Raw genomic sequence first — 27739 nt, 5'->3', positions numbered from 1 at the left:
CGAACCTCAAAGTTTTTATTTCTTCTCCCTGCATTTTAATACCTACTCCAAATTTTTCTTTTGTTTCCTTTACTGCTTGCTCAATATACAGATTGAATAACATCAGGGAGAGACTACAACCCTGTCTCACTCCCTTCCCAACCACTGCTTCCCTTTCATGTACCTTGACTCTTATAACTGCCATCTGGTTTCTGTATAAATTGTTAACAGCCTTTCGCTCCCTGTATTTTACCCCTGCCACCTTCAGAATTTGAAAGAGAGTATTCCAGTCAACATTGTCGAAAGCTATCTCTAATTCTACAAATGCTGGAGACATAGGTTTTCCTTTCCTTAATCTACCTTTTAAGATAAGTCGTAGGGTCAGTATTGCCACACGTGTTCCAATATTTCTACGGAATCCAAACTGATCTTCCCCGAGGTCGGTTTCTACTAGTTTTTCCATTCATCTGTAAAGAATTCGCGTTAGTATTTTGCAGCCGTGACTTATTAAACTGATAGTTTGGTAATTTTCGCATCTGTTAACACCTGCTTTCTTTGGGATTGGAATTATTATATTCTTCTTGAAGTCTAAGGGAATTTTGCCTGTCTCATACATCTTGCTCACCAGATGGTAGAGTTTTATCGGGACTGGCTCTCTCAAAGCCGTCAGTAGTTCTAATGGAATGTTGCCTACTCCGGGGGCCGTGTTTCGACTCAGGTCTTTCAGTTCTCTGTCAAACTCTTCACGCAGTATCGTATCTCCCATTTCATCTTCATCTACATCCTCTTCCATTTCCATAATATTGTCCTCAAGTACATCACCCTTGTGTAGGCTCTCTATATACTCCTTCCACCTTTCTGCTCCCTTCTTTGCTTAGAACTGGGTTTCCATCTGAGCTCTTGATATTCATACAAGTGGCTCTCTTTTCTCCAAAGGTCTCTTTAATTTTCCTGTAGGCAATATCTACACTCCTGGAAATTGAAATAAGAACACCGTGAATTCATTGTCCCAGGAAGGGGAAACTTTATTGACACATTCCTGGGGTCAGATACATCACATGATCACACTGACAGAACCACAGGCACATAGACACAGGCAACAGAGCATGCACAATGTCGGCACTAGTACAGTGTATATCCACCTTTCGCAGCAATGCAGGCTGCTATTCTCCCATGGAGACGATCGTAGAGATGCTGGATGTAGTCCTGTGGAACGGCTTGCCATGCCATTTCCACCTGGCGCCTCAGTTGGACCAGTGTTCGTGCTGGACGTGCAGACCGCGTGAGACGAGGCTCCATGGGGGACATGCTCAATGGGGGACAGATCCGGAGATCTTGCTGGCCAGGGTAGTTGACTTACACCTTCTAGAGCACGTTGGGTGGCACGGGATACATGCGGATGTGCATTGTCCTGTTGGAACAGCAAGTTCCCTTGCCGGTCTAGGAATGGTAGAACGATGGGTTCGATGACGGTTTGGATGTACCGTGCACTATTCAGTGTCCCCTCGACGAGCACCAGAGGTGTACGGCCAGTGTAGGAGATCGCTCCCCACACCATGATGCCGGGTGTTGGCCCTGTGTGCCTCGGTCGTATGCAGTCCTGATTGTGACGCTCACCTGCACAGTGCCAAACACGCATACGACCATCATTGGCACCAAGGCAGAAGCGACTCTCATCGCTGAAGACGACACGTCTCCATTAGTCCCTCCATTCTTGTCTGTCGCGACACCGTTGGAGGCGGGCTGCACGATGTTGGGGCGTGAGCGGAAGACGTCCTAACGGTGTGCGGGACCATAGCCCAGCTGCATGGAGACGGTTGCGAATGGTCCTCGCCGATACCCCGGAGCAACAGTGTCCCTAATTTGCTGGGAAGTGGCGGTGCGGTCCCCTACGGCACTGCATAGGATCCTACGGTCTTGGCGTGCATCCGTGCGTCGCTGCGGTCCGGTCCCAGGTCGACGGGCACGTGCACCTTCCGCCGACCACTGGCGACAACATCGATGTACTGTGGAGACCTCACGTCCCACGTGTTGAGCAATTCAGCAGTACGTTCACCCGGCCTCCCGCATGCCCACTATACGCCCTCGCTCAAAGTCCGTCAACTGCACATACGGTTCACGTTCACGCTGTCGTGGCATGCTACCAGTGTTAAAGAGTGCGATGGAGCTCCGAATGCCACCGCAAACTGGCTGACACTGACGGCGGCGGTGCACAAATGCTGCGCAGCTAGCGCCATTCGACGGCCAACACCGCAGTTCCTGGTGTGTCCGCTGTGCCGTGCGTGTGATCATTGCTTGTACAGCCCTCTCGCAGTGTCCGGAGCAAGTATGGTGGGTCTGACACACCGGTCTCAATGTGTTCTTTTTTCCATTTCCAGGAGTGTATCTTACCCCGCCTGAGATAAGCCTGTACATCCTTACATTTGTCCTCTAGCCATCCCTGCTTAGCCATTTTGCGTTTCCTGTCGATATCATTTTTGAGACGTTTGTATTCCTTTTTGCCTGCTTCATTTACTGCCTTTTTATATTTTCTACTTTCATCAATTAAGTTCAATATTTCTTCTGTTGCCCAAGGAATCTACTTGTTAAGAGATATAATCTGATATTAAAAGAGCAACACTATAAGATAAGAATTGCACTTAGAAACACACACACACACACACACACACACACACACACACACACACACACACTCTCTCTCTCTCTCTCTCTCTCTCTCTCTCTCTCTCTCTCTCTCTCTGTGTGTGTGTGTGTGTGTGTGTGTGTGTGTGTGTGTGTGTTTTTTTTTTTTTTTTGAGACAGCAGTAATGATGGCACACAAATATCCAGATTTTATTCATCCAGTATTTGAGAATGAGAGCACATAGTCACTTTCAGGAAAGTTGACACACAATTTCAAATCTTTACTAAACTTTTTCTCGCTCTCACATCAAAAAAATGGTCACATGAAAATTTTTTATTGTTTATTACGTTTTCACTGTTCTTGCAGACAGACTTCTACATGAGATGTGATCTTTTAATTTATTACTTCTGTACCACCAACTCTATTTCCGACACAGTTTGTAGAGAACATGCACACATACCATTGAATTTGCCTGCAAAATTAAATCATTGTTTGACACACAGTTCAGGAGGTATGAAGTGATAAACATTTAACACACGAAGAACTAGGTGTTGCTTCACATAGTACTAATTACCAATACTATATTCATCCAGTGTTTCATAATGAGAGCATTATGTGGCTTTCAATAAACTGCAAGCATAATTTGAAACTTTTTCCTCCCTTACTTGCTGGACGTCAAATGCAGGATGTACGTAAATTCCGAGAACATGTTCAATTATTTATTGCACAAGAACTAAACATTGTACAGATCTCATACATTTTGCATTTTGAAGAGAAACTCTGATAGTTTCTTTTTACGAACATTCGATATGTGAAACTTCCTGGCAGATTAAAACTGTGTTCTGGACTGAGACTCGAACTCAGGACCTTCGCCTTTCGCGGGCAAGTGCTCTACCAACTGAGATACCCAAGCACGACTCACGCCCTGTCCTCACAGCTTTACTTATGCCAGTACCTTGTCTCCTACCTCCCAAACTTTACAGAAGCTCCCATGTGAACCATGAAGGACTAGCACTCCTGAAACAAAGGAAATTATGGAGACATGGCTTACCACAGCCTAGGGGATGTTTCCAGTGTGGAACGTAGGAGACGAGGTAGTGGCAGAAGTAAAGTTGTGAGGACGGGGCGTGAGTTGTGCTTGGGTAGCTCAGTTGGTAGAGCACTTGCCCCCGAAAGGCAAAGGTCCCGAGTTCGAGTCTCAGTCCGGCGCACTGTTTTAATCTTCCAGGAAGTTTCATATCAGCGCACACTCCGCTGCAGAGTGAAAATTTAATTCTGGATTTGATATGTGAATCATGAGTGACACAGCAGATGTCAATACGTTAATTGTATTCTTGCCATACCCGTCCCAGCGTGGCATCGTCGACTGCCGAAGTCGCTTCCCATATTCTCTCCCAGAGCTCTGCTACATCACATGCTAGAGGTGGTACTTACACCAGGTCTTTAATGTGTCCCCACAGAAAAAAGTCACACAGAGTGAGATCTGGTGATCAGGGAGGCCATTTCATGAAACAGCTGTCCTCTTCTGTAGCACGGCTGATCCATTGATGCGGCAGCTGTATGTTGAGCACCCACGAACTTCACGATGAAAGTGGGATGGAGCCCCAGCCTGCTGAAAGATGAACGGAGAGTCTGATTACATTTGAGGCATCAGCCATTGCAGCAACATGTCCAAATAGGAATAACCAGTGACAGTGCTTTCATTGAAGAAAAATGGCCCCTACAGTTTTCAGTGTGACAAGGCACAAGAAACGTTTACCTTTGTGGAACCACACGGCAGTTCAGTGCACTTGTGTGGATGCATTGTACTCCAGATTTGACAATTATGCTTGTTCACTTTTCCATTAGTGTGAAAAGTGGCTTCGTTGCTAAAAATTAAGCGATCAACAATGCCATCCACATCCTCATTCATTTGTTGCAACTGTGAACAGAACTCAAAACACTTACCTTTGTCATCATCATTGAGCTCCTGCACTAGCTCCAATTTGAATGGTTTCATAGACAGCTTCTGTTGCAGGACTTTCCACACTGTCATTGGAGCCATTTTGAGTCCACAGGATGCACGGCCCACCAATTTCTTTGGATTCCTTATGAATGTGTTTCATATGTGCTCCACATTCACTTCACTCACGTCAATATGGTGACCGAATTCTTGCCATACACTGGGACATCCACCTCTCTTTGGCAGGCACAAGCAACCCGTCATAATGAATTTGTTGTGCCAGTGGTTGTTGGTGGCTTCTTGCTGTACTTGGTTCTAAATGTCCGATGAAAAGCTGTAGCACACTTCCTTTTGTCGAACTCCAACATGCAGAAAGCTCCCTCCGCACCTGAACTCAGCATGTTTGCGACTAGCGCTGACTATCGCCAGATTACCAAACTGTGCTGTGGCGGTATACATGAAAAAAGCTTTCAGGGTTTCTCTTCAAAATGACGTAAATATATCTGTACAATGTTTGGTTCTTGTGCAATAAATAATTGAAAGTGTTCCCAGACTTTATGTACACCCTGTACTTAATGTATTGACTCATTGTAAAGTAACTGAACAACGGATAGTCCAGTTTGGTGTATCAATAATATTGTGCAAAGGATAGATTGCTATTCATTGTAAAGATGACACGTTGAATTGTAGACAGGCACAAGAAGAAGACTGTTACACATTTCGCTTTCTGCTGTAGCCTTCTGCAGAGAACCACACACACACACACACACACACACACACACACACACACACACACACACTGTCACACTAGCAAGCACACCTCAGCGCTCACACGACTGCTATTTCCAGCAGCTCCAGCTAGAGAGAGTACTTTTTCTTCCTTGTCTGAATGTGAAGATATTTTGCAGGCTGCCACCTCTGTATGCAGAAATGTGCATTGTAACAAGAGAGCTTTCCCAGAAAGATTTAAGGTCTCGTTTTTCCCATTTGCCGTTAGTCTGGAATGGCTGAGAAATATCTTGAAAGTGGTTCTGTGAACCTGTGCCAAGCATTTAATTGTGAATTGCGAAGTAGTCATGTAGATGTGAGTGGCACCCAGATGTAGGTCCACTCCACAAGCCACCATAACGGCACGTGACGGAGTGGATCCAGTACCAATACTAGTTATTTTCTCTCCTGTTCGGCTCGCAAATAGAGCGATGGAAAAATGAATGTTTGTGTACCTCCATATGAGCCCTAGTTTCTTGAATCTTATCTCTGTGGTCCTTATGAGCAATGTATGTTGCTGGCGGTAGAGTTGTTCAGCAGTCAGCTTAAAATGCATGTTCTCTAAAGTTTCTCAATAGTGTTTCTTGAAAAGAACATAGTCTTCCCTCGAGTATTTCCCATTTGAGTTCACGAACCACCTCCATAACACTTAGGTTTTGTTCAATCCTACCGGTAACAAATATAGCAGCCTGCTCTGAATTGCTTCAATCTTTTCCTTTAATCTGACATGGTGCAGGTCCTAAACACTCGAGCAGCATTCAGTATATGGTCTTCTTTGCACTTTGCAGGTGAACAATACTTTTCTAAAATTCTTCCAATAAACGAAGTTGTCCATTCTCCTTCCGTACCACAGTACTCATGTGCTTTTGTTCCATTTCATATTGGTTTGCAGCATTACACCCAGTTATTTTGACTTGATTGTGTCAGGCAGGGCACTAGTAATATTTTAACCAGACATCACAGGTTTGTTCTGTGTATTCATCTACATTAAGTTATATTTTTCCACATTTATTCATCACACAGACTAGAAATTTTGTCTAACAAGGGGGCCATCAGAAGTGTAAACAACCAATTTTGATGGGTCTCGGATATGTTGTAGAGGGATATGCCCTGAGAATGAGGCTATCTGCTTTTTAGCGACAGGCCTTGGTTTTCGAGAAAATTGATTTTGAAGTTCAGTTTGCTCTGTATTACCATGCTGGAGATACCATATTTGGGCCCTTTCTGTGTTTTTGCTTCTTTGAAAATCAGAAAAGTCCAAAATTTTTCCATTTTATTTTACAGAATATCAACAAACAGTGTATGTACATTGTGTGAAATATTCAGTTTATCCATAGTAATTTAATTTTCATGTCATTATTACAAAATCTTACTCGCTATCGCCTGCATCCCTTCCTATGCCACAACAGAAATCTGGCTGATATTTGTCATAAAATCAACCGAAACACAATGTTTTACAACATTAAGCACATTTCATAAAAGCTACTGTCTTGCAGGTGCACGGAGTTTTTAAGAGTGATACCAAAAAACATTGTTCATTTACATTCAGAAAGGTTTCTCTTTCATCCATTAACTATGATGCGAACCATGCGTATTTCATCATATTTGAAAAAGCAGGTGCCCTGAATTGATGCTAAATTAATGAGTGTAGTTTTATGGAATTGCCTCTAGATGCAATTCCTCTATTGGTCTTCAACAAATGGGGAGCATTCTGAATCTTCTTTGTGAAAATTTTAACCTCTCGGTAAAAATATGTCACAAGGCTGGCAAAGTGGAGTACACTTTGGTGGAATAACTTTTACAGTGCAGGTGCACATTCCTCTCATCCATGAAGATGGTGATTGTATATGGTCAGATCAGTCTGCCCTCCCCTGTATGTATGATACATAGAAATTTTTCCTGTCACACATACAGAAGAATCATAGATTTTAAAGTCTTCATACACCAGTTTCGTGAAATTCCCTGATTTTGTGCAGGATACAATTAAGTTTCTAAATTTGGGGGTTAATTCATCGACTCTTTCTTGAACATTAGGGCCAAATTTTCGCGACGTTTCCTGCATGCATAAAAAAAAAAGTACGGGATCACTTTTCCTGATGCAGTTAGTGTACTGTGCTGTTTACGAATGACTTGCCTTGTTTACATCTTCTCTTTTCTCAAGAATGGTTCTCACCCCTTTCTCTGAGAGGGATCTAATGTATGTTGATTGATATTGACAGCCTGTTTGATTGGTGTTGATTGTGTAATTGAGGTTAAAATTTCCAATAAGTATTTTTGTTTGTGTGTGGAATTCTTCCGCAGCTACTACAACTACTTCCATCGTTGCACATTCTTTGGAACTTATGAACTTCATAATCTTCTTTTCCCTAATTTAACGCTTTTGTTTAAATCCTTGTCCCAAGCAGAGCTGGCCACGAAATGAAGGCAACTGGTAAAAGTGGAACAGCAGTGTTCATCACCCATTACTGTGAAGTTCTGCTTGTCACCTGCTCTCAGAAGAAATTATATTATTTTTAAAAGCCCATCTCTTTCTTACAATGTATTTGACATATATTTTGATATAATTCACCTGTTACAAATTTGTCTCACTTTGATAAACTGTTCTCACGATCGATAGTGTTCCGTTTATCGTGAGTTCCACCTTGTTTCACCTCCTCTTTCCATCGATACATCATTGATTTATGTTTTAATCAAGAGATGCTATGGACTGCAAACTCTTTATGCTCAATTTTGGTTGTGCTAGTGCAAGAGCAACTCAACATTCTTTGTAGGATACACACACATAATCTGCTGGTTCATGTGTGAATTCGTTGGCAATGAAGTCGCCATCTCCGTCTACTCCCATATACTGCAAAGTAAATAGCTTTATATTATGTCAATTTGTCCGCAAGAAAGAGAACATCCACACAAAAGTGAAACTTACCACCTCATATTCGTGCACTTCGTCTTCTCTGTTGATTAATAATTCGTCATAGATGATCCGTCTCTTGGCCAACAGGTCTTGTATTGAGATACATATTTCATTGCCAATTGCAATTTAATTAGCAGAAATTGTGCTGGACCATGTGTTTGGTAGCAGATTTGAATTACGAAGTAAATTTTCGGGGTATTTGAGGGTGTTAGTGATTTCGCCTCTCAATTGTTCATTCAACTTCTCTACCTCTGATGTTTCTTCTTCTGGCTGCACTTCTGTACACACACTTGGGTTGTCCATTTCACTGTACTCTTTGAACATGCATGGCACAAACCACGCACTGTGAGCAAAGGACATTGAAGTCAAATACAAACTAGCGGTTTAGGAGATAGGTCATTGCCTTTTGTGTGACTGTGGCAATACATGTTCGTAATTCACTGAGCAATGTCTGTGTGAACTCTCTGCATCATGAAATTATATCGCATTAGCCAGATAAAAGGCGGTGACCAGGGCGATACACTGTCACAATACACAGAGTTCGCATGGGAAGTCCATGCAGACAGTCTGCCTTCTGTTTGACAGAGCCTACACAATTTAAACTTCTTATTAATTTCACACAATTTACACTGTGTGTTGATAATCTGTAAAATAAAATGGAAAAATACTGACCATTCCAACTTTTTTTTTTAAAAAAAGCAAAAACGTGGAAAGGACCTGAACATGTTACATCCAGCATCGTAGCTGTAAACCTTAACTGCTGTGCCACGCTCACTTGATTCGAGCATGGCTAACAAACATTAAGCATATTACAGTGCGCAGTGAACTTCGGAACTAATTTTCTCAAAAACAAGAGGCCCATCCCAAAAAAAGAGGATGTCTTCCTACTCAGGACATGTCTGTCTAAAATATATCTGAGACCCATTAGAATCCGTTATTTACACTTCTGATGGTCCCCTTGTAAGTCATCTTGTATCTTGCTACAGTCACTCAACTTCAACACCTTACTGTACACCACAGCACCATCAGCAAACAGCAGAAAATTGCTACCCACCCTGTCCACCAAATAATTTATGTATATCGAGAACAATAGTGGTCTTATCACACTTCCCTGGGGCACTCCTGACGATGCCGTTGTCTCTGATGAACATTTGCTGTTAAGAACAACCTACTGGGCTCTATTATTTAAAAAGTCTTTTAGCCACTCACATATCTGTGATGTTATTCCACATAGTCGTACCTATGTTAACAGCCCTCAATGAGGCACTGTGTCAAATGCTTTCCAGAAATCTGAAAATATGGAATTTGCCTGAGGCAAATGCCATTGTTGTTCTCTTGAAAAACATTCGTGCTATTTCCTTCCCCAACCCAAGCTTGTCAGCTATCTCTTATTATTCTTTTTCTAATGGACTGTTACACTGTAAACTTCCTCCATTTTTTATATTTTCTTTGTTACACTTGTACAGCCGAGTCAAGTGTGTCATCTATGTTGACAGGGAGTTAAAAAGTAGCCCTTCTAGCTTCAACAGTGAGTTGCGTCCTTTCATATACTTTAAAACTGAAATTAATTACTTCTGTTTTTTTGCATTACAGTTTCGGTTTGTGATGGCCGGTGGTATAAATACAACAAAAATGACACTTTTTTGGTGAATTTGCAGGTCGGGTGAAGAAGGCTTCTATCCCCAGCTCATCGCATCTGCCGAAGCGAGGCTGCGTAAAGTGAAGCCCGACAGTCGTGTACTTCGTACAGAGGAACCTGCTCTCAGGAAGGAGACCACGAGTTCAGAACAGTGGGAGGAGGTCACCTCGGAGGTGGAGGTGAGAACTGGTCTTTTCACTCCTAATCTCTGACTGGTTATACAGTGGAGAAACATTATCACATAGTGCAAATTTACCTGCCATCTATAGTTTGCCATTGGAATGATGCTTGCACAGTGGATTTTAATAGAGATTTGTCCACCTCTTTATTTGCTAACTTTAATATATGTTGTTGTTATTGTTGTAGTCTTCAGTCCTGAGACTGGTTTGATGCATCTCTCCATGCTACTCTATCCTGTGCAAGCTGCTTCATCTCCCACTACGTACTACAGCCTACATCCTTCTGAATCTGCTTAGTGTAGTCATCTCTTGGTATCCCTATACGATTTTTTACCCTCCACGCTGCCCTCCAATACTAAACTGGTGATCCCTTGATGCCTCAGAACATGTCCTACCACCCGATCCCTTCTTCTGGTTAAGTTGTGCCACAAACTCCTTTTCTCCCCAATTCTATTCAATACCTCCTCATTAGTTATGTGATCCACCCATCTAATCTTCAGCATTATTCTGTAGCACCACATTTCGAAAGCTTCTATTCTCTTCTTGTCCAAACTATTTATCGTCCATGTTTCACTTCCATACATGGCTACACTCCATACAAATACTTTCAGAAATGACTTCCTGATTCTTAAATCTATACTCGATGTTAACAAATTTCTCTTCTTCAGAAATGCTTTCCTTCCCATTGCCAGTCTACATTTTATATCCTCTCTACTTCGACCATCATCATTTTTTTTCTCCCCAAATAGCAAAACTCCTTTACTACTTTAAGTGTCTCATTTCCTAATGTAATTCCCTCAGCATCACGCGACTTAATTCGGCTTCATTCCATTATCCTCGTTTTGCTTTTGTTGATGTTCACCGTGAAGACACTGTCCATTCCGTTCAACTGCTCTTCCAAGTCCTTTGCTGTCTCTGACAGAATTACAACGTCATCGGCAAACCTTAAAGTTTTTATTTCTTCTCCATGGATTTTAATACCTACTCCAAATTTTTCTTTTGTTTCCTTTACTGCTTGCTCAATATGCAGATTGAATGAAATTGGGGAGAGGCTACAACCCTGTCTCACTCACTTCCCAACCACTGCTTCCCCTTCATGTCTCTCGACTCTTACAAATGACATCTGGTTTCTGTACAAATTGTAAATAGCCTTTCGCTCCCTATTTTACCTCTGCCACCTTCAGAACCTGGAAGAGAGTATTCCAGTCAACATTGTCAAAAGCTTTCTCCAAGTCTACAAATGCTAGAAACGTAGGTTTGCCTTTTCTTAATCTAGCTTCTAAGATAAGTCGTAGGGTCAGTACTGCCTCACGTGTTCCAATTTTTCTACGGAATCCAAACTGATCTTCCCCGAGGTCGGCTTCTACCAGTTTTTCCATTCGTCTGTAAAGAATTCGCGTTAATATTTTGCAGCCGTGACTTATTAAACTGATAGTTCAGTAATTTTCACATCTGTCAACGCCTGCTTTCTTTGGCATTGGAATTATTACATTCTTCTTGAAATTTGATGGTATTTCGCCTGTCTTATACATTTTGCTCACCAAATGGTGGAGTTTTGTCACGACTGGCTCTTCCAAGGCTGTCAGTAGTTCTAATGGAGTGTTGTCTACTCCCGGGGCCTTGTTTCGACTTAGGTCTTTCAGTGCTCTATCAAACTTCACGCAATATCATATCTCCCATTTCATCTTCATCTACATCTCTTGTGTTTCTATAACAATACCCTCAAGTACATCACCCTTGTATAGTCCCTCTATATACTCCTTCCACCTTTCTGCTTTCCCTTCTTTGCTTAGAACTGGGTTTCCATCTGAGCTCTTGATACTCATACAAGTGGTTCTCTTCTCCCCAAAGGTCTCTTTAATTTTCCTGTAGGCAGTATCTATCTTACCCCTTGTGAGATAAGCCTCTACATCCTCACATTTGTCCTCTAGCAATCTCTGCTTAGCCAATTTGCATTTTCTGTCGATCTCATTTTTGAGACGTTTGTATTCCTTTTTGCCTGCTTCATTTACTGCATTTTTATATTTTCTCCTTTCGTCAATGAAATTCAGTAATTCTTCTGTCACCCAAGGATTTCTACTAGCCCTCTTCTTTTTACCTACTTGATCCTCTGCTGCCTTCACTACTTCATCCCTCAGAGCTACCCATTCTTCTTCTATTGTATTTCTTTCCTCCGTTCTTGTCAATTGTTCTCTTATGCTCTCCTTGAATATAAAAGTACCTTAATTTTAATAAAACAATGGAAACTCCAGGTAGGAATATCAAAAATGTAGGGAAAGAGAGAATGCTACTTGCTGTAAAGAAGTCGCATAAAGTTGCAGACAGGCACAATTAAGACACTTACATTAAGCTTTCAACCACAGCCTTCATCAGCAAAAGAAAAACACCCACCATTCATATACACAAGCAAGCACTTCTCTCACTCACATGACCACCAACTGCAGCATCTCGGACCAGCATTCCAGCCCGAGATGCTGGAGTTGGCAGTTGTGGCCAAAAGTTTAATGAAAGTATCTTTAAATTGTACCTGTCTGCAACTTTGTGTCTTCTTTATAGTAAGCAGCATTCTGACTTTTTGTACATTGTTAATCGTAAGAAATAATACGAGAGCTGTTCAAGAAGTATCTGTGTTTTATTTATAAAATCGGTCTTAAGTCGCATAAAATTGAAACCAGTCACTTTCAGAGTATTTCCCTTCAACTTCTACACACCTCTGCCAAAACTGCTGCCACTGCTGGAAGAATCACAGGAGAGTCCCTTTGGTATGATGTACACTTGCTATATCAAATTCTGCATAATCTCTTTTGTGTTCTGAAATCTGGTTCTTTTGAGAGTATTTTCCCATTTAGAAAAAACCAGAACTGCTTTAATGCAGGGTCAAGGGAACAGCGAGGCTGACAAACTACAGCCGTGTCATTTTTGGCCAAAAAATCTGAGATAATTGTGAATGGTGGGTGAAGATTCCAAATGTCTCCTGCCCACAAGTCCGGCCATTTGCATCTCTCGGCTCCATGAAGGTGGTGCAGACCCTCTTGGTAGTACTCCCTGACATTAACACCTTCTGAGGTGTACTAGTGTTGAAGCATGCCATTGGAATTAAAAACGACAATCAGCGTGCAGATCTGGCTCACGTTTTTTTGTCTGCTTCCATTGAAATGACTGGAACTTTGTCATTAAGTTGTACCCATAAACCCAGGGCTTATCGCCAGTGATTGTTATGTTACAAAAGTTATGGTAACTGTTCTCAGTGTCTAGCATTTACTGTGTGATCTCCAAATGAAGTTGCTTCTGCTCATTGTTAGCAACTTTGGCCAAGATCCTCCTGGGGTCCAAATGATCTGTTAAAAAGAAATAAATGGATTGAAGGCTAATTTTAATGTCATCTGCAAGTTTCTTGATTTGATTCATCTATTGTGCATCACCAAGTTCTGTACACAGTCAGTAACAACCTCGTTTGTGAATTTGAGGATCTCCCTGAATGTGCTGCAGTCCTCATTGTTGAGGGATCATATTTGAAGAAGCTGTACCATTCCTTTATCTGTGTGGTACTTTGTCCTTAATCATTTGTCAGGCCTTACGGATTGTTTCAACATGATTAGCCCCAAGCTAAAAACAAAGCCTGTTGCAGTAACATTATTCCACTTTTTCTATCATTTTGCCTACAACACAAAATGAGACGACTACCACTTACATTTGTTCACGTGTCAATGGCTAGCCGCTAACTGCTTCTTTCTGCAATCACAAAACAAATCAGCCACACACACTTGATATGCATACAAACATAGTGTGCCCTGATACCATTGTTTGTTTCAATGATGGAAAAATAAGATTTGGTACTTTCTGAATAGCCCTTGTAAATAATTTGCAGTATAGAGAACAACAGGTGTGTTAATACTACATTAATTAAAAATCCTATTATGTGGATTGTCTAATAATTGGGTAGGATGTGATCTTTCTTTTGTTTGTGTTAGGTGTGTGTGTGTGTGTGTGTGTGTGTGTGTGTGTGTGTGTGTGTAATGAAACCCCATGTTAAGGTTAAGTCGGTAGCTAAAAATTAGATTGTCAGTTGATGAATCCAACGAATGGAAATTTGAAATAAATGTTCTGATAATGTGTTGATTTATAGAACAGCACAATAACTTTTTGTCATAATTAATGCACTATTCAATTTAAAAACCAAGGATGCAAGATTAAGTCAGAAAATTTGTATTACGTATTAGACAAATCTTTGATGATGTGGTGGTGGTGGTGGTGGTGGTGGTGGTGGTGGTGGTGGTGGTTAGTGTTTAACGTCCCATCGATAATGAGGTCATTAGAGACGGAGCGCAAGCTCGGGTTAGGGAAGGATTGGGAAGGAAATCGGTCATGCCCTTTCAAAGGAACCATCCCGGCATTTGCCTGAAACGCATTACGGAAATCACGGAAAACCTAAATCAGGATGGCTAGAGACGGGATTGAACCGTCGTCCTCCCGAATGCGAGTCTAGTGTGCTAACCACTGTGCCACCTCGCTCGGTAAATCTTTGATGAATATTTTGGTGCATATTGTGTGTATTGTATAGTGTATAGTAATATACATGGTTAAAATGTATTTATGATTGAATAGAACCGTATATTACTCTTCTTTTCTTTGTGCCATGGATGGAACAAAAAAGGGTAACTTACCGAAAATTGTTAGTTATCATGTTCACATCTCCAGTTACTCTTAGTATGTGCCAATAACCAACAAACAAGCTTTATTGTTGGTCAAGTTGTTGGCTGGAGGTTCTTATGGTCTTGTGACATGCTGGTGTGGGGGTCTCAATTGGAATTTCGCTTAAAGGTTTTTTGGCAGCAGCCTCTACCCAAATTAATTGTGTGAGATAATAAATTATTAAAAAGCACAGCAGTAGACACAAATGTTTGAGTTTAGACATTACTAGACATTCATTTGCTAGTGTGATGCAGCCTCTTCTTGTTGGTAAGTTAACTTTGTTCCTTAAAAAATGGAAAGTCCAAGTCAGAATATCTACAACATTATGGAAAGGGTAGATTGCTACTCACCATCTAGATGACACATTCAGTTGCAGACAGGCACAACGAAAACACTGTTACACATTTAGTTTTATGCCAAAGTCTTCTTTGGAAGAGCACACACACTCACTCACTCACACTCACACTATCTCTCTCTCTCTCTCTCTCTCTCTCTCTCTCTCTCTCTCTCTCTCTCTCTCTCTCTCTGCCACTAAGTCCTCACGCTCCAGCTGGAATGCCACAATTTTTGTTCTTCTGTCTCCAGCTCAGCATTTCATCTTTATGGTGAGTAGCAATCTATCTTTTCCATAATATTATTAACCTTGTTCATCCAGAGTGGCATTCTGGTCCGCGCTGCTGGAGTTGGCGGTCATGTGTGCATGAGGTGTACTTGCTTATGTGAATGAAAGGTGCATGTTTTTCTTCTTCTGACAAAGGCTGTGCTTGGAAACTTATGTGTAAGTGTCTTTTAATTGTGCCTGCCTGTAACTTAATGTGTCATCTTTGCAGTAAGTAGCAATCTGTCTTTTCCTACATTGTTAGTATGTGAATTACTTTTGTTACAAGAAGAATACGTAGTAAGTGTGGTTGTTTACATTCTAGAAATGGAGTGACGAGATGCGTGCAAAAGAGAAAGAGTTGAAGCTGGCTGCAGCAGAACCGATGGATGTGTCGGAATTGCCAGCAGTGCGGTCTAGAGCTAAAGTGTCTGCCTCAACAAAACCTGCAAGTGTAAGTGTGCAACCTTAAAAACCTCTGTTTATTTTAGCTTTCTAAAAATATTTTAGCGATTTGGAACATCATGTTCTGTTGCGACCATTTTAAGTTGGAGGCACATTCTTGGGTGCCTAAGCTATCTTTGGCCAGTGATTAGCTGTCTACATCTAGATTAGATTTTTGTTAATGCTGTGAAAGCCACCTAGCTGTGTGCGGCAAATGATTTATTTTATCTTGTTATAATTTCCCCTCCTTCGTGTCCCATTAGCAAATGATGTGTTGGAAGAACATGTATCTTTATAAGCTATCTGCGGTCTTGACAACCACCCCTCTCCTCTTTTTGTGTGTGTGTGTGTGTGTGTGTGTGTGTGTGTGTGTGTGTGTGTGTGTGTGTGTGTGTGTGTGTGTTTTTGTGTGTGTGTGTAGAAGATCAGAGCAACATAATTTTAAATACATTTTCACTCTTTAATTTCTTCCTGGACAGATAGCTGGGCTGAGCAATGTACCACTAATACTGTATTCAGACATTAAGGGAAAGCTGTCAGCCGTCACATCAAATAGAAATTCTATTAGTCACCCTGAACTTGTCAGCAAATTGTCTGATTGCTGTTCATCCTGTTTGGCAGAATGTTTATGTACTCAGAGAACAGGATTGGTTCTGTCCTACTTCCATAGGTCGCTCCTGATGCTGATCTTACCTCATCTCTGACTAACACTTGCTGTCAGTGAAAACAACCTATGTTTTAGAACTAAAAATGAGTTGAGCCTATCACATATTTGAGACACATTCTGTTTGCTGGGCCCTTCATCAGTGTGGTGTGGACAGAAGCTCCTCGGATGGTGGTTTCAGTTGTAGCGACTAAGGTCACAGTCTTAAGATGTTTTTCCATGGCTGATGTTTCTTCTTCTGGCAATGGAAGTATCCTCAGAGGCTGTAAAGGCTTAGTTGCTATTTGAATGCAAGCAATCTCAGGAAGCCAAACTGTTTTCACATAATCACATAGCCGTTGACTCGTGACACATGTAAGTCTGTGAACTGTTCACATGGCTCTGTGGTTGAAGTATATTGTGCACGGGAAAATGGCATTATCAAATCCAGCGCCTAGGCAACTGGGGTTTGCCAGGGCCCATAGATGGCAGAGGTGAATGGTGACTGTGGAGATGGGTACGGGCGAACAGAAATGCAACTATTGACCAACTGACCACCCAGATGAACCGAGGGCTACCAACACTGTCACCTGAGTGTCAATTTAGCAAACATTCCTGCTTATTTGCCTCTGCAGCAGGTGGCTGGCTCCTGCGACCGTGCCGACTGCTGTTCATCACCAACAAAGGCTGCAGTTTGGGCACCAATATCACAACTGACGTCCACTGTGTGGTGATACTGTGTTCTCAGACGAGTCAGGTTTTTGCTCTGTGAGACAGCTAGCCACCAATGACCTTGCCGCAGTGGTAACACCGGTTCCAGTCAGATCACCAAAGTTTAAGCGCTGTCGGGCTGGGCTAGCACTCGGATGGGTGACCTTTCTGGTCTGCCGAGTGCTGTTGGCAAGCGGGGTGCACTCGGCCCTTGGGAGGCAAACTGAGGAGCTACTTGATTGAGAAGTAGTGGCTCCGGTCTCTGAAACTGTCATACGGCCGGGAGAGTGGTGTGCTCACCACATGCCCCTCCACATCCGCATCCAGTGACGCCTATGGGCTGAGATGACACGGTGGCCAATCAGTACTGTTGGACCTTTTTGGCCTGTGTGGGAGGAGGTTAGTTTAGGACAGCTAGCCATTGGTGAGTGTGGCATGAAACGTCTCAAAGCAAACTCCCTGCAAAAATTGTCAGAAGGGTACAGGCCAGAGGATATTCCCTGGGTGGTGTCCACATTCTGGGAGGAAAAGTGGATCAACACAAGTATATCTGTCATTCAGGGCCATTTTCACACATAACAGTGGTTTGTTCTTCCTCAGCGCAATGACATTTACCAGCTGGACGGTGCTGTGTATCACCCAACTCATATTGTACGTGCGTGGTTCGAAGAGCACCAGGGTGAGTTTACTGTACTCCACTGGCCACCAAACTCCCCAGATTTAAACCCAATTGAGAATCTGTAGGACCACCTCGAACACCCGTACCCACCGAAGATCCTCATCCAAAAAATGTAGTGCACCTGACCACGGCACTGGAGTCTCCGTGGCTCCACATCCCTGTCGGTACCTTCCAGAACCTCACTAACTCTCTTCCTGTGTGTTCCGCAGCAGTCTCTGTTGCAAAAGGTGGTTATTTAAGCTTTTGGCATGTGGTCACATTAATGGGGCTGGATAGTGTATTTGCTTCATTTAAAGTGCACGTCATTTATGACGGCAGCTGAGTTTAGGTTCGTTCTGCGCATCTGACGTCACAAAACACAGTCAGCCAATGAACAGAGAAAGACGTTGCAGAGCTCAACTGCCGTGCAGAGCATGGACAAGTGTTTTCAGTTTTAGAAACATTCAGTCATAAATAAAGTAATTGAACAAAAGCCATGTCTTGATAGCTGACTTTCTATGAAAGTAAGTTTGGATAAAACATTCTTTATACCAACTGCTTTATGTTCTATTAATTAATTAAACCAAACAAGCAATAAGCCTCCTAATTCAGGTGATAGCAAGGAAATTCATTCTCACTAACCGCTTTTTCGTAATAAAGAACAGCAGTAGTTGTTTATTTCCTATTGTACTTTGATGAAACGTGAGTAATTCGTAGTCATACCAACAGTGTTTGTCGGTATTTTGCATGAGTCTTTAAAGTACTCCAGGAATTCTGTTGAACGACGAGCTGTGTTAGCGTAATGGTTAAGGTGTGTGGCTGCTAAGCAAAAGGTTCTGAGTTCAAATCATGTTCGATGCTTAATATTTTCTTTATTTAAAAACAATATCAAAATGTCTTACTTCATGAATTTTATTCATTTGAATGTAATTTTTTGAAATTTCTAGTGCAACTAAAATGGACCATACAGAATGCATATTCTGTGGACTTTTACCTCTGCAAACTCTTCAAAATTTCGTGCAATGTTTTACTACATTTAATGCTGCACAATAGCTGCCTTGAACATCGAAACAAAATTAAGTCATTTATGGCGGGAAGGTACCATTCCAAAGATGTATAAAAATCACATTTTTGGGCTAAGTAGTTTTTGTGAAATCGAATGATAAGTTCGTCAAAGTAGTCGGAACACCATGTGTCTGCACAGGCGAGCAGTGCAGTGATGACAAAATCGTGCACAGCGCGGAATGCGGGGAGCACTTCTCTGGAGCAGTGAAAGGGTTAATGTGGCCGTGGTAGCTTTACTTCATAAACTGTGCCCTCCCCCCTAAACGCAAGTTTGCAAACTATAATATACTATGGTGCTGCTTCTCTTGGCGCATGCAACTGGCAACACAGCAATCTCCCGCGCCTGGGCAGCCATGCACGAGCCACCAAGATAAAAGAATTGGACTATAGCAGCAGTGTATTTGCTTCATTTAGCACTGATGCTGATAACTTATCTAACTTAAATTCTCTGCCTTTTCGGCTAAAGTTGTAAAAGTGCTTTTGAATTTCTTTGGCTTCCTGTACATCCTGGCATAGCACCACTTTGACCTTGATAAAACTACAGCACCAGAGAATTTAATTTCAGTCCCTGGTCTCAGGATATTGTTTGCTACTGACACTGCCACTGTCAATTTATCTTTGTAGCTCAGATGGCAATTGCTTTTATGATCGTTTGCGTAAGTATTGATGCTTCTTTTACTAGTTACTGTTTACATTTGATCATGTCTGAAGTTTTCAATAGCTGCTGTAGTAGGATAGTGTCAGATGATCTTTCACAAAACCCAAAGAAATTCTGGTTGTATGTAAAGGTTGTTTAGTGTCATCGCAGTTAGTCATTCAAGGACGAGGCAGGAACTGAAATTGAGTGAGTGTAGCAAAGCATTTCCAAACATTCTTTTACAAAGGAAAAGCCAGGAGAACTGCCCCAATTTAATCCTTTAGCCATTGAATAGATGATTGAAATAAATGTTAGTGTCAGTGGCAACTGAAATCGTTAAAACTGAATAAAGCCCCACTATCACATTCTATACTTAATTTGCAGCCGAGTTAGCCCCTCCGTTAACTATTATCTGTTATCAATCCCTTGAACAGAAAACCGTGCCCGGTGGTTGGAAGATGTCGTAGGGTAGTCGAAGTGGTCTACAATACTACTGTCCAATATCCTTAACATTCATTTCTTGCAGAATCTTAGAACACATTCTTTGCTCAAACATAACAAGGTGTCTTGAACAGAATCTACATATCAACCAGGATAGATTCCAAAAACATCAGTCATGTGAAACCAAACTTGGCCTTTTCTCCCAACATATTGAAAGTTTGAATCAAGGCAGTCGCATAGAGGCAGTGTTTTTTTTGATTTCTGGAAAGCATTTGAGTCATTATCACACCTGCGCTTATTCTCAGAGGTATGATCATATGGGGGAATCAAGTGCAATTTGTGACTGGGTTGAGGACATTTTGGTAGGGAGGACATAGCAAGTCATATTGAAATCTTGTCACAAATTTTAAGCAACGCTTTTTCTTGTGTTTCATAATTTTAAAAGATGCTTTTGAGCATTGTTGTTTAAACACAATGGGCAATACTCGCCCAACCTCTCTCAATAACCTACTCCACAGGAGCTCATTTCTTCACACACTGATAGCCCATAGCTTGTTAAATGCAAAGATAACAACACATTGGTCAAAGATTATTAAATTTCTCATTGCTTACATACTCTCTGACATTTACATTCATCAAAATAATCAAGACCTTTTTTTATAAGGAACAATTACAAAATTTATTATAACTGAAAATGTGTGATAAAACATCTTGTATCAGGAATTACACCTGATACGTAGAGAATGATGCAGGCAGACCAGTTTCATTACGATAGGCATTAGGAGATGAATTGTTAGGCAGAGAAACAGGCCTGCCTTAGACCGTGGCCCAATGCCTGTTGTAACACTCCCCTGCTGTTAATTCGATGAAGAATGTTCATCTGAATTGTTTTTGCTTCAATGAGGTTACAAAGCAGAACATGACTTGAGCATATTGTGGGTGTAGAATGAAGCAGTACTTTATAGTCTGCTCATGTGGCATGTCCAGTTGTTGACCATGATAATTAAAATATTTGCTTGCTGCAGTATCCAAGTCCTGTGTTTTGTAGTTTGGAATTTATTCTATTCCAAAAAATAAGTGAGCTTAAAATGAGATTTGATGCGCCATTTAATAATCATCAAAGTTTCCTCACAAAATTTTCATAAACCCTAGATAATTTTAACATATGCATGTGAATCTGATCTTGTGCAGCATAACTGCTCCTAGCATGAACTAAACTTGCACTACCCAGACCCTGCACCACTTCTGTGGGTGCAGCTGCCGAAGTATTTGTATATTCTTAATTAAGCTGTGCATGTGTTGTCTACAACAGAATTTTAACTTAACTACAGCTACAAAAAAAATTATTGCAGTGATATTGGAAAGCATTGTAATATATGTAATAGAATATGAGCACAGATTTTCTAACCACAGTTAAGAAAAATTCATCATTTTAGTTTGTTAAATACACTTATGTTGCAAAACAATCAGGAATTACTATATTTTAATAAGACATGTAATTGCTTTTCCAGTTTTTTTTTTGTAATATTTCTGACAAATTTTGAAGTGTTCTGTGTTGTGTGTGTGGAAGTTGGTTCTGTGAGGAAATTTTCAGTCACCATTGTTTATTAAAATTTTTGCAGTTTTATGTGCTGCAATTCACTGGCAAAGTGACGGGGTAATTTTATAGCTATAGACTCTGTCGCCAGTATGTCTTCTTCCATGCCATCTGAAGTGTCACTCAAGAAAAAACCAACTTCTGTGAAATGGCATCAAATTTTTTCTTCGTAAGATTTAATTAACGAATGCTGACTTCCTTTATCGCGATGTCATCACTGTTGTCATGATCCTTGAGGTTCCACGGTCTGCTGCACATTGCAGATCTGGGATAGCAGTGGCACACTGTAACTGGCTGACCAGCAGGTGTTGCAACATCTAGAAAGACTACTCTTGTCACCTCATCCTGCAGGTGTCCGCTCCCAGTAGCTGAGTGGTCAGTGCGACAGACTGTCAATCCTAAAGGCCTGGGTTCAATACCCGGCTGGGTCTGAGATTTTCTCCACTCAGGGACTGGGTGTTGTGTTGTCCTAATCATCATAATTTTATCCCCATCGACGTGCAAGTCGCCGACGTGGCGTCAAACCGAAAGACTTGCACCAGGCGGTCAGTCTACCAGACGGTAGGCCCTCGTCACACACCATTAAATTAAAATCCTGCCGATAGCCTGCATCCATCCAAACTCGGGCACGTGCATGAAAAGTACGGAAAGCCCACCTGGGTTGAAACTAACTACTTAAGTGACGAGAAAACAGTTCCCAAGGCTGCAGCCTTCATTAGTGGAAGGCAGGGGGCAGCTCATCGCTCTCTCCATTTTATGTCACACTTTTCGTTCTATAGAATCCTTTAACATTTTTACTTCTGTTTGAAACTATGAAGTTACCAGAAATACGAGTGGCATTCATAAGTTATGCAACACCTCTGTTTTTTTGGCCATAGTTTGATTTAAAAACCGCAGAATTTTACGTGGGACATCTTAGAATATTCCCACTTCAGCCCCCATAGTTACGTGAAGTTTCGATGGGTGGCAGCGCTGTACGTAGCCTTCGAAATGGCTTTCGTAACTGAGGTGCAGTCCGAGCAGAGGGCTGTCATTGAGTTAATTTTGGCAGAAAACAAGGGTGTCACAGATACTCGTACGTGCTTGCAGAAAGCGTACGGACACTGGCAATGAATAAAAGCACAGTTAGTTGTTGGGCAAAGCATCTGTCATCATTGCAACAAGGTCGCACAGACCTGTCCAGTCTGCCATGTGACGACCTACCACACACAGCTGTGAATCCTGCAATGTTGGAACACGGGGACGCTCTCATTTGAGGTGATCGACAAATCACAAACACAAACCTTGCTGCACAACTGGATGTCTCTGGTAATGCTGACACACTTGTCCACCAGTTGTGCCACTCAAAAGTGTGTGACCACTGGGTTTGTCACTGCTTGACAGAAGACCAGAAAGAGCAGCGAAGGGCCATCTGTGCAGAATTGCTTGCACGTTAAGAGGTTGATAGTGAAAATTGTTTTTCGAACATTGTTACAGGTGATGAAACGTGGGTTCATCACATCAAACCAGAAACCCTGGAGTGGCACTGCATCACTTGCCCTCTGAAGAAAAAGTTCGAAGCCACTACCTCGGCCGATAGTTGTGGTGGCTGTCTTCTGAGACTCTTAAGGGGTTATTCCGTTTGATGCACTCACTCGTGGCACAACAATCAACTCTGAATTGTGTTGTGCTGCTCTCAGGAAATGGAAGAAATGACTTCTGCATATTCATTGCGACAAAATTGGAAACAAAATTGCGATCTGAAGTTTTCCCGGCATATTTCCAATTTGAACAGTTCTCGGGTATCCGACCGGGTAGTGTCGTAATTTCTCCACAATATTTCAGCAGACGTACACGCTGCCATCTTCAGGTGGTTCCTGACGAATGCTGTGCTGTTCCTCTCGGCTAGTATATATAGGGCGCCGTGTATGTCTGCCGAAATATTGTGGAGAAATTACGACACTACCCGGTTGGATACCTGAGAACTGTTCAAATTGGAAACAAATTTCTTTGCCATGACAATGCAAGGCCTCACATAAGCCTGTACATACAAGAGGAGCTCACAAACGTTCATTGGACTGGTCTTCTTCATCCACCATACAGCCCAGATCTCGCATCTTCTGACTTCCATCTGTTTGGTCCAGTGAAGGGTGCTCCCCACGAGAAGCAGAATGTGGATGATGGCGAGGTTATTGAAGCAGCAAGACATTCGAAGGTAGCCAGTAGAGTGGTACTTTGCGGACATACAGACCCTCCCTGTAAGGTGGCATAAGGCTATCACAATGAACAGAAGTGAATAATGAATTTTACCTTCAAAATCTTTTCTTACAGAATTTACTTTATTTACCAGTGATGCATCAAGAACATTAACACATTTAATCACACTAAGTGAGCATGGAAGTAGTTGCCAGGAAGTAACTGAAGGAAAATTACTTTTAACAAATGTGAATTTTATTCCTAAAAGCTTTTTCAAAAACAGATTTAAAATTATAAGCAGAAAAGCGCCCTCGAAATATCAAGTTAAAATTTTATTCAAAGGCAAAAGAACAATATTAACAGTAGGAGCCTGCAGGCTGAGAAGCTTGGCTGCTCTTTTTCAACACGGCCGTTGTCATGACCGCTCACAAACAACCCCTGAAAGAGTACACTGTTTTTTAAGGAATCTTACGGTGGAAGGGTGGCAACCTTATAATCTAAAATGATTATTTAAATAAAACCCATAAAATGCAGACTTGCATAAAAAGTTCAACATGCTCTACATTACACATATACCACCTCACAAGATGATAGGCAAGCCTTTAAACAAGAAATTCGTTAACATCAAATCCGACAAACATGACATAGGCAGCTATTAATATATGGCAGACCGACAGACAGAACAACAGACACTAACTGCCTAACAAATGCGGACAAGAGTCCGACAAGCAAGCGGGGGACGAGAGACTGACCAAGAAAACAAGTAGAATTTAACAAGTAAAAGAAACAACATATCTCCAGTCACTTAACTTCTAATAAACTGCGATTTCTGGTGAAGACCTGGCGTAGCACCCCATCCTGAACAGTCTACTGCCAGCCGCTTCAACAGACGCACAAAGGCGCGTTGATCTCCCTTCTCACGGCATCGCAGCTCGCCCTGGCCAGACCGGTGTCGTGGGTTGAAACCTGTTGCTCTTGTGTTGGCCACGAAGCCACTATGCCTCACTATACGGCGCGGCCCACTGGACTCATGTGGTGACCTCACATGCGCCGATGCTCCAGACGGACAAGTCATCTCGTGTCTCAGTGCGCAACCGACCAATTGATCAATCCAACTTCCATATGACCATTGCCTGAGCAAACTCGAGTAGACTGGTGGCCTAACACATACTAGCACTCAGGACGATAGACACACTAACCGCCTCACCAATGCGGATGCGAGACAGACCCAAACTAACTTGGCTGACCAACTGACCAGACTCACCCAGACTGACAGACTCGGACTGACTCTGACCCTTAAATGCATGTGAACAGGCAACCTTTTCCCTTTTCCAACAGAGGGAGACACCAAAGCTGCGATGGCCACAGCGGCACCATTGCCAGAAACTGCGGGCGACAGTGATACCTCCTTAGCTGAGAAGTGTAAAGAGTGTGGGGAGAGGAGTGGTGAGCAGGCAACAAATTTCGTCTCGCTGCCAACCATGGGGTCCATACTGCGTACTTTGGCTTTTTATGAACATCTACCATGAGATTGACAGGAAGTGCAAAATGGCTAAGCATGGATGGCTAGAGGACAAATGTAAGGCTGTAGAGGCACATCTCACTAGGGATAAGATAGATACCGCCTACAGGAAAATTAAAGAGACGTTTGGAGAAAAGAGAACCACTTGTATGAATATCAAGAGCTCAGATGGGAACCCAGTTCTAAGCAAAGAAGGGAAATCAGAAAGTTGTAAGGAGTATATAGAGGGTCTATACAAGGGCGATGTACTTGAGGACAATATTATGGAAATTGAAGAGTATGTAGATGAAGATGAAATGGGAGATACAATACTGCGCAAAGAGTTTGACAGAGCACTGAAAGACCTGAGTCGAAACAAGACCCCCGGAGTAGACAACGTTCCATTGGAACTACTGACGGCCTTGGGAGAACCAGTCCTGACAAAACTCTACCATCTGGTGAGCAAGATGTATGAGACAAGCGAAATAGCCTCAGACTTCAAGAAGAATATAATAATTCCAATCCCAAAGAAAGGAGGTGTTGACAGATGTGAAAATTACCGAACGATCAGTTTAATAAGTCATGGCTGCAAAATACTAACACAGATTCTTTACAGATGAATGGAAAAACTGGTAGAAGCTGACCTCGGTGAAGATCAGTTTGAATTCTGTAGAAATGTCGGGACACGTGAGGCAATATTGACCCTACGAATTATCTTAGAAGAAAGATTAAGGAAAGGCAAACCTATGTTTCTAGCATTTGTAGACTTGAAGAAGGCTTTCGACAATGTTGACTAGAATACTCTCATTCAAATTCTAAATATGGCAGGGGTAAAATACAGGGAGCGAAAGGCTATGTACAATTTGTACAGAAACCAGATGGCAGTTATGAGTCAAGGGACATGAAAGAGAAGCAGTGGTTGGGGAGGGAGTTAGACAGGGTTGTAGTCTCTCCCCGATGTTATTCAATCTGTATATTGAGCAAGCAGTAAAGGAAACAAAAGAAAAATTTGGAGTAGGTATTAAAATCCTTGGAGAAGAAATAAAAATGTTGAGGTTCGCTGATGACATTGCAATTCTGCCAGAGACAGCAAAGGACTTGGAAGAGCAGTTGATCGGAATGGACAGTGTCTTGAAAGGAGGATATAAGATGGAAAAATTAACAAAAGCAAAATGAGGATAATGGAATGTAGCCGAATTAAGTTGGGTGATGCTGAGGGAATTAGATTAGGAAATGAGACACTTAAAGTAGTAAAGGAGTTTTGCTATTTGAGGAGCAAAATAAATGATGATGGTCGAAGTAGAGAGGATATAAAATGTAGACTGGCAATGGCAAGGAAAGCTTTTCTGAAGAAGAGAAATTTGTTAACATCGACTACAGATTTAAGCGTCAGGAAGTCGTTTCTGCAAGTATTTGTATGGAGTGTAGCCATGTATGGAAGTGAAACATGGACGATAAATAGTTTGGACAAGAAGAGAATAGAAGCTTTTGAAATGTGGTGCTACAGAAGAATGCTGAAGATTAGATGGGTAGATCACATAACTAATGAGGAGGTATTGAATAGGATTGGGAAGAAGAGAAGTTTGTGGCACAACTTGACTAGAAGAAGGGATCGGTTGGTAGGGCATGTTCTGAGACATTGAGGGATCACCAATTTAACATTGGAGGGCAGCGTGGAGGGTAAAAATCGTAGAGGGAGACCAAGAGATGAATACACTAAGCAGATACATAAGGATGTAGGTTGCAGTAAGTACTGGGATATGCAGAATCTTGCACAGGATAGAGTAGCATGGAGAGCTGCATCAAACCAGTCTCGGGACTGAAGACAGCAACAACAACCACCACCATCATGTTTAAACTGTTTGCCTGTATCCTTTTCTATTCAGAATCGAATTGACTTTAAAATTGGTCTGATACTCAACGATATCATACATTTCTGCAGGAGATGCTAAAAGTCTAGACTGCGGCCAGTGGTGTACTCACGTGCTTAATGCAACAGTGTTGTCGGTACTCACTGTGAGCTATGATGCAAACGATAGGAGTGTCTCAGCTGCTGTTTCTACACAGCCAGTAAGAGAGCGGCAAGCTGGCGATATGTTTTTGTAGTAAAAGGCGTTGTAACATTCTCACATCAGTATAGATACGAAATCGGCTTTGTGTTAAAATATTTGGAAAACACACCCAAATATGTGTAACAATGGAGATACAAGTTTCACAACTCTCTATTAGGGATGGTGGTGGTGGTGGTTGTTGTTGTTATGAAAAACAGTGGTACCACAGATGACAGGCTAAACAAAGGCACCAGTGAAGATGAAATTTAATGTAAACATTTTCTTTTTGTTTTATTTTGGTTTCTTCTTTAATTATCAAAATGTTGACAATCAATAAATAGCATAAGTTAGCATAGGTGTAATGCTAATTTTTTAGACAGATACATTGTCATTAAAAGTTTGTCATTTTGACTAGCCAGAATATGTTAAAAAATAAGTTTTTCTCTAGGAACCTCTTAAAAAAGGGGGGGGGGGGGTTCTTATAT

General features: G+C 41.8%; 1 protein-coding gene across 2 annotated transcripts in view; it reads left to right on the top strand.

Annotated features, from left to right (window-relative positions):
- LOC126293499 (sperm-associated antigen 1) overlaps positions 1–27739 on the top strand; it is a 154575-nt gene that overhangs the window by 23985 nt on the left and 102851 nt on the right. For both annotated transcript variants that reach the window (XM_049986748.1, XM_049986749.1), the window contains exons 2-3: positions 9882–10041; positions 15657–15785. In XM_049986748.1, the coding sequence (XP_049842705.1) occupies positions 9882–10041; positions 15657–15785 (289 nt within the window). The remainder of the gene's footprint in view (positions 1–9881; positions 10042–15656; positions 15786–27739) is intronic.

The sequence above is a fragment of the Schistocerca gregaria genome, chromosome 10 (assembly GCF_023897955.1).
Source record: "Schistocerca gregaria isolate iqSchGreg1 chromosome 10, iqSchGreg1.2, whole genome shotgun sequence".
Lineage (NCBI taxonomy): Eukaryota > Metazoa > Arthropoda > Insecta > Orthoptera > Acrididae > Schistocerca > Schistocerca gregaria.
Note: the sequence above shows the minus strand (reverse complement) of the source record. Positions and strands in the feature narration are given on the sequence as shown.